The 15,613-nt window shown below is 42.4% G+C and overlaps 1 protein-coding gene across 2 annotated transcripts in view; it reads left to right on the forward strand.

Annotated features, from left to right (window-relative positions):
- ATF6 (activating transcription factor 6) overlaps positions 1-15,613 on the forward strand; it is a 77,463-nt gene that overhangs the window by 1,920 nt on the left and 59,930 nt on the right. For both annotated transcript variants that reach the window (XM_038145061.1, XM_038145060.1), the window contains exons 3-9: positions 1,101-1,188; positions 1,507-1,601; positions 2,081-2,210; positions 2,458-2,664; positions 5,126-5,346; positions 10,723-10,908; positions 11,316-11,407. In XM_038145061.1, coding sequence (XP_038000989.1) covers positions 1,101-1,188; positions 1,507-1,601; positions 2,081-2,210; positions 2,458-2,664; positions 5,126-5,346; positions 10,723-10,908; positions 11,316-11,407 — 1,019 coding nt within the window. The remainder of the gene's footprint in view (positions 1-1,100; positions 1,189-1,506; positions 1,602-2,080; positions 2,211-2,457; positions 2,665-5,125; positions 5,347-10,722; positions 10,909-11,315; positions 11,408-15,613) is intronic.

Here is a 15,613-nt window from a genome sequence, read left to right on the forward strand (position 1 = left end):
GGGTTATCATCTCATGTAAACCCCCTGTTCTAAGAGCATTCCTACACGTGTAGAACCAGTCACTGGAGAAGATGTGGGAACAGATTGTGCAAGGGAAAGGTATTCCCCATTAGCAGGTCAGCATTACTTGCTTGGGTGAGGACTCTTAATGTACAGCTCACATTGTGGTTTTTTGGTCATTCTTCCTTTAAAATGTGCTCTGATGAGCCTTCTTTTCATTCTAACTTGCAAGTACCAATATCTATGCAGTTTGCAGGCTTTTTGAGCCTCTCTTCACAGGGCAAGTTGAGAGTATAAGGGAAGGTATAATTTCAGTATTCTTTTCAGGAAAATCTGTGTTGTATATCTGTAAGAGCTGGGTAGGTCATGTTTGTATTTTTCAGGCAAGTGCTCATAAAGGGCCACATTTCTGTAGGAAACTGAGACTTAGAGATGCACAAGCATAATAAATGGAGAAAAACCCCAGTCGTTGTTTTAAAGGGCATATGATAAATAATAAGTATGGAGTGATTTTAGCCTGTTTGTTTTGATTCTTGTTGGGAAAGGAAACTGGTGTCCTTGGCTTTAGATATTGACATCACTGTGTTCAAGTATAGGGAGACCTAACACATACTGTTAGTCAGGTCTTGGGCAAATCAGTCTTGTGTCTGTTTTCCTGCTGGTAAACTGTCACTGGTGCTGCTTTTGTTTGTAAAGTGCTTTGAGATGTAATGGTGCAAGAGCATTAAATAAATTTTTCAAGGCAGATGAAGGAGAGGATGGCACCAGGTTCCTAAGACTTGTGGTTTTTGTACATGGTTCAATGAACTTAGAACTTTTGCTATAGAAATTACAAAGAAGAGTACGATAATTAGTGATGATCTTAAACTGACCTGCTCTTCCTACTGGTGTAAGTTTAAAAGAAGCCTTGTTTTTTGTGTTTCAGTTGAGAATTTCTCCTTTAAGGACTTTGATCTCTGCATACCTTAAGGCACCTGAAGTGATTGATAGTTATGCTGTTTGTTTTGTTTTCTGGAGCTGTAGAAATGTGTACATAATGGCCGATGGTGTCAACACATCTTTCTTTTTGTCTTGTCTTTTTTTCTGACCTGTCATTTCAGGAAAATGATCTCTATAACTTTCATTTTGATCTGGATTTGATGTCTTGGGACTCGGACCTTTGGAATATTACAGGCCATGCTTATGCAGGTAATTACCCTCCTATATTTTGCAGATGTTGCTCTTCCCCTCCTGCCCCACAAGGATGACCTCTTAAAACTCATGTGGAACTGTTTGGTGCCCTACAGCCTTTGCTCTGTGATGAGAATTAGGCTGTGTTTCTCTAGGAGATGGGTACAGCTGGCAAGGGCTGCCCTATGAGCCAAGTTGTTCAATACCTTTAATCTCCCTACATTTCCTGCTGTGCCTTGCTTTGGGAATTAAATATCTGGTGCAGGACAGTGTGTTCTTTACTTTTCCCGTTGCTGCAAACTTGTGCAGTGAAATGTCTTTACCTGCCTCTTGCAGATGCCAACGTGAAGACAGAACCTTTGTCACCAGCCACTTCCAGCTGTTCGGTGCCGTCACCACCGTCTGTGGACTCTCCAGTGCAGAACGTGCCTGTATGCAAACCCCTCCACGTAACACAGACAGCAACAGCTCTGATCAAACAAAAGCCCTGTGATTTACTCCTCTGACCAAATTCATAAGAGGAAACAGCTCATTTTCCCAACCCTTGCGAAAACCCGTCAGTGGTGTTTTCTTATCTCTTCTCTGTGACCCATTCTAATAAGAACATGCTCAGCTCTCTTTCCTCAGCTATGTTCATTAGTCTTGTTGCCAAACAAAATACCTTCTAAAGGCTTCTGGGTCCAGCAGGGTTGGCCTCTGCCTCCCGTTGCTCTGCTGATGGGGAGAAGTTCTTGTTGGGATTTTTTTAGAGGTACTTGGCAATGGCCAGAATCAAATTGCAGATTAAAACCTTTGTCCTGTTGGCTGCAGCAGCAACACAGATGTGATGAGAAACAGATATACTCTGAACTGCTGGCAGATGCTGCTCTGAGTTTCTGAAGTGTTAATCTCCTGTGCTTTCTGTCTGCAGGATGATGTGGACTTCAGCTGTAGCTCCCAGATGTCCCCCATCTCTCTCTACAGCAAGAGCTGCAGAAGCCCTGCATCCCCTGAAGGAGATGGAGGGAAGAAGCCTGCTGTGAGCATCTCTTCTCGATCTGGTAAGAGAGAGAAAGTTACTTTCATCCTATAGATAATATATGTGTTGTCTCGCATCCAAATTAATGCTATTAATTAACAGACACGAGACGTCCCATCATTTATGACTTGGATATTTGATCAGATGTGTTTATTTTCAACAAATATTATAGATGGATAAAAAACCCCACATTAAAAGCTACTTCATTATTGTTTGAATTATGTATTTTATGCCTCTGGGTCCAGTTCTGACTCTTTTTCCTTTTCTAGCAAATAATTCTGTGAGGAGCCTGAAGAAGTGTGGTCAGACAGTGTCCAGGCCTTTGATACAACCCAAACCCCTTTTGCCTGCTGTGCCTGAAGCTCAGGCTAACATTGGCATCCCAGCTAAAACCATCATTATTCAGACTCTTCCCACGCTTGTGCCACTGCCAAAGAATCAGCCAGTTGTTAACATCCAGCCAGCCCCTCCTAAAGGTAGGTGAATTGTCTTGACTGGGCCAGGTCTTGGTGATGGCATTGTCTGTTTGGGATGGCTGATAGAGTGGAGTTAGGTTTGGTGTATGAAAGAGGAGGAATAGGAGAAAGAAGGGTTCTACATGCGTTGCTGGAAAAGCTTTAGGCTGAGAAGATGGCCTTACTCCTCTCATCCTGTCCTGGGAGAAGCAGCACTCACATGGGCATCGTGTAAAATGGAAGACTGGATTATAGAATTCCATTATTTGGAATGGAAGACAGAGGCTGGGCTGAACACTGGCAGCTGTGGAGGTAAAACTGCTGATTTGGAAGGATCTGTAGGGATTCTTTGCTCTGCTCTGCTTGCAGCATCAGGTGGTGTATAAGGTGATTACAGTGCTGTTGTGTCATAACTGAAGGAAGATGCAGTAGAATCAGTTAGGATGGCTTGAAGGAAGCTGGAAAGCTTGGGGGAAGTGATATAGACATTTTTTTTACTCACTTGAAACTCTTCCACAGGATGGTGGGAGTATGGGTTTATGGCTTTTCAGCTCACTGAACAGCATTAAATAGAATGTAGAGAGGTCTGCTAAAACTTGAGATCTGTGTCAGAGGTTAGAAAAGTTGCTGATGTTAACCAGAGGAAAGTGACTTCCTGCCTCGTGATAATTCTTCATTGCTACAGTTACCCTGTTACTGATTTTTGAAGCAGCTCGAGCTGTCCAAAGCATTGTTTCCCTCTCCAGCCGGGGCAGTAGGGACGCTGCTTGCCTTGCAGCACTTGCCAGCTGCAGTTGCTCGTTTCACCAGCTGATGGCCACAGTCCCTCACAGTTGATTGCACTGGAAGGAAAACAGACAAATTCTTCAGGGCACACATATCTAAAAATTATTGCAATTGGGAAAAATTTGTCTCCGTTACTGATTTCTCTTCCATCAGGGGTTCAGCCAAATCTGGAGATGCTGATATTTGTTGTAACATGCCTAAGATTGCTAGACTGCTTAAAACGCGGGTCAGCACTGTCAACGTGACCTAATTCTTATTGCTTCTGATGTTCCAGCTGATAAAATACCATCTGGAATAAGGAATGCTGGGTGCTGGGGATATGGATTTCTCTGGATATAAGTCTAGTACTCTGAAGATCAGCTTCTCCTTTTCCCTAGAGAAAAGTCAGGACAGTAGTTTCTGTGAGACAGTGTAGATGAAATACTTTTGAGAAAGTATGTCCATGCTTTCCTTTAACTGATGGTATGTTTAAAATTTCTCTTGTGGAGCTTCCATAAGAAAAACCATAAGGATCTTTTTTCATCAGTCTAAATCCCCTGCATATGACAAGTTGGAAATACCAGTTTGAAATATGCCATTATCTTCAAAGAAGCATGAGAAATTTTATTTCCACAGCCCCTTTTATAAAAGCTTAAAGGAGAAAGCATGGTCTTAGGGCATCATCTCTTTTATATATTAAAAAAAAAAATTGAAATAGTCTCAACTTCATCATTTAAGATTCTTAAACAGGGTCATACTAAGTTTTGATGTCTTCGAGATTGTGTCTGAAAAAAAAAAGAAGGTCTAGTTTTACCCCATGTGTAAGATCTTGGCACTAGATAAATTACTTCACTTTTCACCATCCAGAAAGCTGGATAAGTGCTGTAATCCATTGTCGAGCATTTTGGTTGGAATGCTCAGCTGGAATGTGCTCTTTCTGAAAGCTGGCGAGGTCATCCTGTTACAAAGGATTAGAGAGACATTAATGTGTTTTCAGACAACAAAATATTACTCAAGCACCTGCTTGAGTTAAATGTAGTCGTTGGACTGAAATTTCTTGGAAGTGACTCTTTTTAATTCCATTTCAAACTGTCAAAATTACTTCATTTTTTTCTGCCTGCTTGTCTTTAAGCTCTCTTCAGCTTGTGTATAAACTTTCTTGCATGAGCCATTTTTCTAAAAAAAATGGTCTTAGTGTGAATTGAAGCTTCAGCATAAGTTTTGAAAGTGTAACTTGCATTGTTCTTTTTTGTTCATCTTCCATCTCTCTGCTAGTTTGAATTGATCTGTGTGCCATGAGTCACTTCTGTGTAGTCAGTTTTCCATTGAGTACAGCAATAAAGTACTTATGGACAAAAGGGAGAAGGAGGGTTGAGGTAAGTTGGCTAAATTCTGTGAAAAGGTTGTTGAAAGTGCTTCAAGTATTAGCAATACTGAGTAATGTATATAGCAAGTGTTGAGTTTTATTAACTTTGAAGAGCTTTTGAGACAGAGCTTGGTTTATTGGATTCCTTAATGTCTGTAGTTTTGGTTTGCAGAATGGATTAAGAGTCCTGTAAACTTTGGAACAACTTCTTTCCATTCCTGTTCTGTGCAATATCCTAATGGATTTGAGATCAGCTGTGCAGGGCAGGAGAGGATAGCAGTATGCCCCTGCAAAGTGGTGATGTACAAATCCATTTCATCCACGCTGAGCGCTGCTCTTCTTGTGTTCCAGGTCCATCTGTGGTGCTGCCCCAGCCTGCCGTGGTACAGCTCCAGGCTTCTGGGGTGCTTCCTGCCTCCCAGCCAGTCATTGCAGTCACTGGAGGGGCCCCAGCACTTCAGAGCCACGCGGTGAAGGCGCTGTCTCCAGCTGCTGGGAACGGCTCCAGCAGCGGCAAAATCCCGGTGACAAAGCCCTTGCTGCAAAGCGGCTCCCCGGCCGTGGGGCTGGATGTAAGTTCTGACTCTGTGGGAGCTGCTAACCAGGGCTTGTGCACCTCCTGCAGTTACCTGCATGTGGGACCTAATGGTCCCTTCAGAGTCTCAGGAAAACTCTCAATAGGATTTCCAGCTGTAAGCAGGGAATTTAGCAGCTTGGCACAGAACAGGGGGGAACAGCTAAATATCTGCTGGCCTGCCTGGAGTTGCAGACCAGGTGTGCAAGTGTAGTGGCAGAAGACTGTGCTGATTGAGATTTTCTGTAACTTGTCTTCTCAAGTGCAAGCTCTCAGTGGCTGGACCTCTCTTACATACAGGAAAATTTGATAGATTGGATTTTTTATTAGTGCTAAATCACTTTTCTAATCCATAGAATAAAAACATTTCTTTGGAAGCAGATGAATTGGAAATATCAATGCCTCACTCTATTTCCATACCTATCTTTCCCATTTATCTCTCCAGATTTTACTTACAGTTTTTAGAAACTTCAGTTACTGAGTTCCATATGATCCTAATCTCTTCAGCCTCCCTTTTGATCATTTATTGAATGAGGACAAGAGGGTTAAGCTCTCAGCAATTACAGTATGAATAAGTGAGTTTTTCCGTAGTAGCTCACAGTAAGGAGGAGGTGTAAACAGTAGCTTTTGAGATGTGGGTGGGCTTTTTTTCCCCCTTCAGCTCTGACATCTTAACCAGCTAGCAAGCTGGGTGTTAACTTGATTTTGCTCCTAGTAACTTGGAGCTGCTTTGATTGCATTCTGTTGTCCAAAGAAGACGTGCTTGTGGAAAGGACCAAAGCTTCTTGTTAGTGCCTTCAAAACTGTCATTCCCCAGTGGGGTATTCCAAGCACAGTTGTGAGCTGAGGGTCCTTTCACATCTCATTGTGAGGGAGAAAACACTGGTGAAAGCATGTGGAATTTTGCTGTATAGGCACCTGCTTATCAGCAGTGCAGGTCACTGTTTCCCAAAGCAGTGGGAAGCCTGTTCCTTCAGCTTCTTTGGAGGGATGTTGCTGGTGTCGGGGATTGCCACTCAGGCTTGATGGTAACTTTTCCTCACTAATCATATTTGTGTGTGGGCTGAGTTTTATAATGAAAATATTGTGCTAGCAATAGTTTAGCAGCCAGAGTACAGTGGAAACCTGATATTCAAAGTGCAAGAAGCAAAGAAAGGTCTGTAGTAGGCAGAGCAGTTAAGTGTGCTGCATTTGTTAATGATAATTCCCCATCGTGCAACGTTAACTCAAGAGACCTCAAGTCAATGACCTGCAGTCACTAGATTTGTGACTCCCTGTAGGCACCTTGCCATTGTCTGGCTGTAAGGTTTAATTGACAAAACCCCCTCATTGTCATCATATTCCATCTACATATCCATGACATCAGGAGTCAAACGTGTAGCTGGGGTACCAAACAGATGTTGGTTTCCAAGGGTGGTTGTGTTGGTATTTCCACCCAAAGCCATTTTAGGGAAGCAGTTTTAAGACTTGTGAAATGCAGCAACATCTTGCCTGTGTTTGTTACAATGTGAAAAAACAGTTGCAGCTGCTCTTTGGCACGTACTGTGAAAAAGTGCTTTGAGAAGAAACAAATATTCTGGGATTCAGCTGGGGCCAGCAGGGTTAAAACATCTCCCGATTGCCTTGGACACCATATGTGGCGCTCAGGGCTGCACAGAGGGAGCTGTCATTTGAGCTCTGTAACACGTGTTATTGTTTGCTAATCTCAGCAAATGTTGCAGGATAAAAAGAAACACTGCAGGACTTTCTTTTGGGCTTAGGAGGGATAAACTGTTAGCTTAACATTCAGACTGCCAGTGGATTACACCGGCACGGGCTGATGGCTAGCTGTAGGTGTGAGGCCCTGCGTGTCCTGGTGGCACACGTGCAGCCTGCCAGCCATGAGGAAGTGCCAGAATACAGAAAATCTAGACAAGATTAATTATGCAAAATAACTTCAGCATAAGTGTGGATTTCTGTTTGAAGAATCCTCATTTCTGTGCTGTACATTGTGTAATATTTGTGTAACATAAACTCATTAAGCAAGTTGTGTTCTGCTGAGTTAGAGACAAGAAAACCCAGAACTTCCATTAGAGCAAAAAAAACTTGCATATGTCTTGTATTCCTGCAATCAAAGATGCGTCTTCAAAGACAGCAGCTTTCATAAGCTGAGGTAAGAAGCCAGCTAATGCTACATCCAATGGTTTGTACTTTCAGCTCTTTGTTAACTTTCCCAGCACATGTACAAAAACTCTTTGGAGTACGAGAGACATTCTTGCTTCTAGAAGTAGAGCTTGTGTTGGAAGGCAGGTTAAATTTTGCTCGTAATTGAGTTTTCTTTGGAAGTAAATTGAGGTAGCGGTGTTTATTTGTGAAGTGCATGACTCTGTAAAACCTCTGAAGATAGAGAACAATCTGAATCTGGTTAGTGCTGTTTGAAGCAAGGGTTTGCTATGAACCTGCCAGTTCTCCATATTTACAGCGTTTTTGTGTGTGTCTCTGCTAGTGGTGGTGTGGTTTTCAGAGCTAGAAAGCAGAAGTTGCATCACTGGTTACTGATTGTTTTTAAGGCCAGTGTTCTCCCTCTATGGTCTGTGTTTCCTTAGAACCAGGAGTTGCTATCTTGAGTGGAACATCAATACGATACAACTTTAAAAGTTGGAGGCTGTAAAAGAATTTCGCAGAGGTGTTTGCTGCCTTTAATCTTGGTTCAGCATTTGTGCAAAGCAATGTTGCTGAAGCAGACTGACGTTATAAATTAGTTCCTTTCCCTCCTGAGTATCAAAGTGCTCGGGCAGAGGGCACGTTTACCTTGGTGCTAGGCCAGCTGTGTGATGCTGATCACCGCAGTGCTTCCAGGTTCAGCATTCCTGTACCTCCTCACCCACACAGCTCTTTCCATTTCCTGCATCACATTTAGGTGGGATTGAGTGTGCAGTTGTGTCATATTCCCTGAGAAAAGCCCGGCAAGACCTGGAGGGCTGACCAAGAAGGACCTTAAGCTGTTTAAGAATTGTAAATTAAAACAAAATAACTTAAGGACACAAATACTGGATTTCATTTAAGCAAGGCTTAAAAATTAGTCAAAATGTAGTTGGTGAGGCATGTACTGAAATGCAGATACTGCACAGAGTACCTGGAATCAGGCTGGGGAGAGCTGCTGTTCCTCACAGCATTTGGACAATTGTGAGTAAAGTAGAGCAATATGTATAAGTGACACATAAAATGTAGATTTTCAGTGTCTGAAACAGTGACAGATGTATGTTAGGATGTACTCTTAGAATAGAGCCACTGCACTGGTGCTCTAACACCTTCTTTTCTTCAGGGAAGCATGTAGATTTGCCAGAGGTTCCAGACATGTAATTAAAAGCTGTCCAGTAATGAATAATCCTCATCAAGTCTGCAAACAAGAATGGATGTAAACAATTTGGTCTTTTCTGAGTTCATGATGCAGAACGTCTTTTTCAAAAGGGGAATGTTACTCCTTGTTTGGAATAGCACACAACTTGAGCCAAAGCTGCTGCATGAACTCATGCCTTGTTTTTTCATCTCTGAACAGTTTAAGTGATCCTGGCCCCAGACTGGTGTGTTCTGTACACTGCAGTTCTTGGCTAGCCTGAATCTTCTTTTTTGGTCCAGCTTTTATATGTCTGCAGAAGTTTTTTTATGTTAAATGTTGTACTTAAAAAATTCAAGACAAAGCTTAGTGTTAATGAAAATATGTTAAAATCTTTTCCTTCTCCACTCCCTGCTAAAGAGAGAAACTGGAGTAAGTACAAACAGCTTCACTTTCACAGACTTTGGTTGGTGAAAGCAGACTAGACATATAATAAATGATCTTTATAAAAAGCAATTAGACCAACATGGAGGCGACCCAGAACACTAATGCACTGTAACACGTTTTCTTCATCTTTGTCACCAAACTGCAGCATCAAGAAGAGTGGTTCTTCAAACAGCTTGTGGCCACTTTTTGTTAAAGGTGCCAGTGTCCTAGAGCAGCATATTGTCTGTGTGCAGGTAGATACAGGGAGAGAGCTGAAAAGCTGTGGTTAAGGTTTTTACATAGCCGGACTCAAAATCTGGGTTAGTTAATGTTACTGTTCTGTGATTATACTATTTCCCTAGAATAATACTTCTGGAATAGTTCTCATCTTTTTTCTTTAATGTACCTGCTCTGAGAGATACAGATTACACCAGGGCCTGTGCTGGTAGGTACTGTGCTGAAGGATATCCAGGTCTGTGTAAGATGGATCATTCAGTTAGCTGTCAGTGTAATTGTCATTGAGGCACATCCAGTTGCAGCTTAAAAATGTGATGGAAGTCTTCTCTTCCTAATGAAAACAGAGTTGCTAATCTGTGAGGGAAAGGAAATCAACAATCTGGTGTTTAAACTTAGGATTTCAAGTAGTTTTGTATAGTTCTGCAGTATTCATCATTGTTATCCTTGTTGGCAGCAAGATGCTTTCGGTCTGGGTCATTCCACTCAGTGCAAACCACAAAATGAGTAAGTGGTAGAAGATGATGGAGTGTTCCTGCTTGGGAAAAAAGTCGGTCATCAGGACTGGTGGAAGATGGGGAGGGGTTGCTTTGAGCTATCCCAGTCGGGTCTTGCAGACTGAATGCCTGCTAGTGGTTAGAATGAATTGTGTGCTCTCCTGGAGCATGTTTGCTGGTTGAGCTTCATCCCAAAGCAATCCAGTTTGTGTGCTCTCAGAGACTGTTCTGTGATGTGAAGCGAAGCACTTTCAGTGGGACAGTCAGGAAGTGTGAACCCAAGCCACACTGCTGATCTGAACTAAGATGTCAGTGGAGATGCACCCAGAGACTGCGTTTAAACTGCCGTGTAAGGGCTTGATACACATGGAATGTGCAATCTGAGATCAGCAGCACTATTCAAAATCTTAAAACTGTGTAGCATAGGTGGAAAAGGTACAGAAGCAGGTGCAATCAGTGTGGAAATGCCTTCCATACAGAACAGACTGAAAAACCCTAGAGATTTCCTGTTAGGAAGGCAGATGACTGATGGTAGCCTGTAAAATGGTGCAGGGAGAAGTCAAGGTAAAAGACATTCTTGCTGCCTTGCAGACCTGAAGATAGGTATTTTCTTTCTTTGTGATTTGATCGATCAAATCAAACTTGAGTATATGTTTGATGACCCCTGCATATAGAATGTTGAGAATACAGAAGAAAACCAAGACAGTTCAGCACCTGTCTTTTTCCTTAGGTGTACCATGATCCTCAGGCGCCTCTGCGCTGACCATTCCAGCTCATTTGAAGCGGGGTATGGGAAGCTATCTGTGCAGACCTCTGACAAAGCAGAGAAGCAGAAATTCTGTGTGGCATGGAGGCAGTTTTAACTTGTGGATGGTTAACAGGCTGTGTATTGCGTGTTCAGGTCAATGTCTTGAGGCGGCAGCAGCGCATGATTAAAAACCGTGAGTCAGCCTTTCAGTCGCGCAAGAAGAAGAAGGAATACATGTTGGGACTGGAGGCCAGGCTGGAGGCAGCCCTGCTGGAGAATGAGAAACTCAAAAAAGAAAACAGCACGCTGAAGAGGCAGCTGGATGAAGTGGTATTAGAGGTAAGAGATTGTGATGAAAGTCTTGATTTCATATGAAGACAGTTGTTCAGGTGGAAGGCGCTACAACAGAGTTGGGGAAATACTGACTGTAAGACCTTTGAGGGTTTCTAGCCCAGCATCCCAGTCCAAGCATGGCTTTCACCAACTCTAGGTCAGGATAGCTGACACATTATCTGGTAGACTTTTCATTCTGTACTTCATGGTGCTTCTGAATATTTCACTGGATAGAAGCTGATCATAATGAATAAACCAAAGTTTTGTTGTTAAGTAGTTCAGGAATGTATTCACACATAATTAGGCAAGTATAAATCTGAAAATCAAGTATAATTTGGTGTACTTGGCTTCTGACATACCCCTGCATATGTGTACCCCTCTTCTACTCAGTGTCTTCTGTTTTCTCTGTCTAGAACCAGAAGCTCAAAGTATCATCTCCGAAGAGAAGGACACTCTGTGTGATGGTGATACTGGCCTTTATAATGTTGAATTATGGTCCATTGAGGTAAGCTGCTTAAAAATTCCTTTTTGCCTAGCAAATTTACTTTCCTGAGATTTTTGTTTGAATCATCAATAACAGCCAGTGTTGTGGTTTAAAGCCTTGAGCCTGAAATGTGAAATCTGTCACTTATTCTCCTCCTGCTTAGGGGAAGATGCATCTGTATAATGGTTCCTCTTTTGGAATCCTTCTGGCAGTACGGGTTGGATCTTTTACATCTCATTTCTCCTGGTTTGGCATTTTTTATTCAGTGCCAGCTTACAGCAGTTTGTCTGCTCCATTTATGCCTGTAGAGATTAAGAACTGTGTTTAGAATCCTTTTAAGAAAAAAAAGTCAGACTTTGAGAGTTTATCTGCTTGCTCATACCTGTGCTAATTTCAGTAGCTATGACATGAACCTGCTTTAATACTCAAAATACTCAGGAAATCCTGCTGTACATTCCATGCCTTGCAGTCCTGACCCTTAAGATGTGTCCAGCTCCCTCATTACAGAGTAAGCCTTTGTCTCCCAGGTCTGGTGTAGAAGTTGTTCCCTCTCCTTGATTAGTTGAAGTGGTAATCAGAAACTTCTCTTGTTTGAACTGTTATCAGTAGAGTGTGGAAGCCAGAGAGCAGCAGGGAAAAGCTGCATCACTTGCCAGACACGTTATAAAGAAATCTGTGGAAGAAAGGAGAATAAAAAGAAATACTTCTTGCACATACCTGTCTATTTAACTTGGCTTTGGAGCATAAAGACTTTTTAGATTGAGCTGTTCACTTTTTCAGAAGGACATAATATCTCAGTAGGATCCCCGTCAGCAGTGTCTGCATTTGTCCTCAAAATCCCAGTCAAACTAAAGGAATGGGATTAATATGGAGGAAGACTTTGTTTCTGATTGTGATAATTTTTTAGAACCTGATGTTTGTATTTTGAGTATTAGAAAAATTGCTAAAGCTGAAATGACTTCTGAAGTATTTGCACTTACTGCAAATATTGTTTATATCAGGAAGTGAAATACAGCTGGTAATTTTGCTTTGATATGGATGATGTTAAGGTAGACCATTTCTTAGTGTATTTAGGATTTCTGTTGTGATTTTTGACTATCAGGCAGAAAAATCATCTTCCAGATACTGAGGGATTGATTTGTACATCCCACCTGCATTTGAAGCATTACTACCCACTTGAGATAGACACTGGTGGAGAATTCCTAGAACCAGTCATCTTTCTGAAGCTGAGGGAAATGCACTTGTGTCTGCATTGCAGTGAGATGATGGAATGCATGAGACTCTTGATAGTGATGAAAGGCTTGGGAACCCAGAGAGACGGGTGGGAAGTCTTTTACCACAGTGCTCTGAAGTTTTGTGGCATCTTCCTTACCCCCAGGAATGAGCAGGGTGTTGAGCTCAATGGCAAGGCACTGCTGCCAGAAGGTCATGTTGTGTTCATGTCTTTGCAGCACTCAGTAACTACAGGAATGTGACGGGGTTAACTTCCTGACAGGTTTGATGTTTAATAAAGTAGATAAAGCAAGAAGAAATCCTTGGGTGTCTGACCGTTCCTGGCCAGTACAGTAGCTGAGCATGCCAGTGTAACTGCTGTGCCTGAACCTGGTGCTTTGCATCAGCCCTGGATTTATGCAATGAAGAGAAATGTAATTGCAAATTTGCAAGAAATTATTCCTCCTGGGTTTTTTTTGTCCTCCTTAGCAGAAGAAATGCTCACACTGCAATTAAAATCCTAGGCTGTATCAAGGTGCTGTGGATGTTTGATTGTGCAGTACTCTTCAGAAGACCCAGAATGTGGGCTATACAGACCATTTCTTTAGATTTCACTCCTCCCATGCACATTTTCTTCTTTTATGAAGTGTCTCTGAATGGCAGCTCCATGAACATGACAGGATTGCTGTTCTTTTTAGTCCTTAACAACAGAAGCTTCCAATATGTATCCTTTTTTTCAATCCCTGCAATTTCTTACAGAAATAAGTAATTTCTTGTGATAATATCCATGCTAGCTTACAGTTCAGCAAAACCACTATTTTCCCCCACTTAGCTAACTGTGGAATCCCTAATTTCCATGCAGTGGTTAGCTGGAGGTAAATATGTTCTGAAACCTTGTGTTGCCATTTTTTCTATGTAAGAAATCATTTCACTTGCACACCTGCATGGAGGTGTGCCAGCATTTAGGCTCAGGATGTTTTGATCCAAACATACTAGCAGTGAATATTTTGTTACTTAAAACCAATGAACCATAGCAAAAAGACTGTGATATCCAAAAAAGCAAAATCATGGGAAATTCACCCCCTAAAATCTGTAGCAGACTTTGAAATTCCCTTAGCTTTATTGTAAGATGCTTCTTAGATTCTTGTGGGAAGGGGTAGGATTTTTTGAAGACTAGGGCTAAAACAAAAGGGCAGATATACAGGTTACCTCTTTCTGTCAAATCAGAGAAAGCAGAGAAACAGTTGGATTGTTTAGGGTTGGGGATGTGAGGCTGAAGAGCAGGCAGTCCTGCAAAGCCTCCATGTGTGGGAACCCAGGACACTCCTCTGTGTGCCCTGGATGGCCAGAGCCGCTGGCAGGGGGCTCTGAGACCCTGGCATGCAGCCAGAGACACAGGTGGGGTTTTGATCTTAGCCCATGGAGCAAATTACCAGCTCTGTATGAAGAATTACAAGCCACACACACAAGTTTAGGTATTGCAGTAGCAGTAGTCACAAAGTGAAAGGAAGGATTTTTGAGTGCTGTACAGGGGGGTTTAAGCCTTGTACGCAGGGGTCCAAGTTTTGTACATGGGGGTCAGGGGTTCTAAGATGGAGGGATTTGGGTGTGCCCTGTCCTCCTTCCTTCTCCTTCCTAACCTCCATGTCTTTGGTGATGTTGGCACTCACAGATTGGTTTAGAGTAGAAAGTCACCATTCAATATAGACAGTAGGCATTGGGGAAAAGAATAAACATGTAACACGTAATGTGTGATATAAAAGGTAGCACCAGCCCCCTGGGAGGGCAGTGTGCCTTTGTCTGAGCTGCTGAACGGGCCACAGCAGCTCAGGAGAAGAATCTTTTAGATAACCAACAATAAACAACCTTGAGACCAGACAACAGAGGACTACTGAGTCTTTCTTTGAAGGCGTGGGTTGGAGGAGAGACTTTTCCATCTTTTAGAGTCACCCCAATCCGGGGCACGAGACCCCACATCCATGGCCTGCAGTGGATCAGTGAAGGTGCAGTGAAGGGCACTCAGCATCCCACAGAACAATCCCATCTGGATGGGTGGCTGTGTATTTAGTTCTGTGTTTTCCTCTGCATTAGTGGGTGTGTGTTGCACTAATAAAGACTAACACATAATTTTTTAAATTGGTTTTAAATCTTGTTGCCTGTGTGTGTGGTGAGATATTTGTAATGTTTCATGGAGGACTCTGAGACTGCTGTTCAGCTGTTTTAAGATTATGGAAAGCAGTCCAGGATGTGGCAGCCCTTGGGAAACGAGTTTAGCAGATAAAATTATTCTGCTGACACAGGTTTTCATGCTGACAGATAGCGTGGGGGTAATCTGTAATGCTGAACTTGGGAATTTGGGGGTGGGGGTGAAAGTCTGGTAGGGAAGTCGGTCTGTTGACACAAGAAATCTGTTTGAAAGTACTGGAGGGAGAGTGCTGCCCAATCTGCTTAATTACTGACAAGCCTTTCAGAACATCCTGAAGTGTTTGACACAGCACCATGGTATCTCTAAGGAAAGAATGCACGTCTAATTATATAGAAATGGAATGCCAGTGCAATTTGAGGATGTGAAAGGGGCTTGTGGGGAGCTAGTGGTCACTCTGCATTACGTAGTTCTGTGTTACTAACCTCTTTGGGTTTGTTGCTGCTTTGTATTGAAAACTGAAGCTTTCAGTTATTAAAAGCAGAACTAATTTAGCAGGAATTCTAATAGTGTTTCTCTTTTATCTGTGTGTTTTATACTAGAAGAGGGGCACCCAGGAATTTCCCATCTGTGTGTCAGTGAACTATTCTGTAATCTTTGTGAGTTATTTGGATTTGGATTCAACACATATAAAAACCTCCTTTTATTATTATTTAAGAGTGATTGGTGAGGTGTGTGGAGGGAAAAGGGTACGTTTTGGTTCAGTTCATTACTGAGATCACCCCCTTGCCCCAGCCTTGCATTCCATGAGCTGGAAGGCAGGAGCTGGCAACCAGCAGCATTTGCCCAGAGGCAGTGAGCACGCAGGCCTT

Source organism: Motacilla alba, chromosome 8 (assembly GCF_015832195.1).
Source record: "Motacilla alba alba isolate MOTALB_02 chromosome 8, Motacilla_alba_V1.0_pri, whole genome shotgun sequence".
Lineage (NCBI taxonomy): Eukaryota > Metazoa > Chordata > Aves > Passeriformes > Motacillidae > Motacilla > Motacilla alba.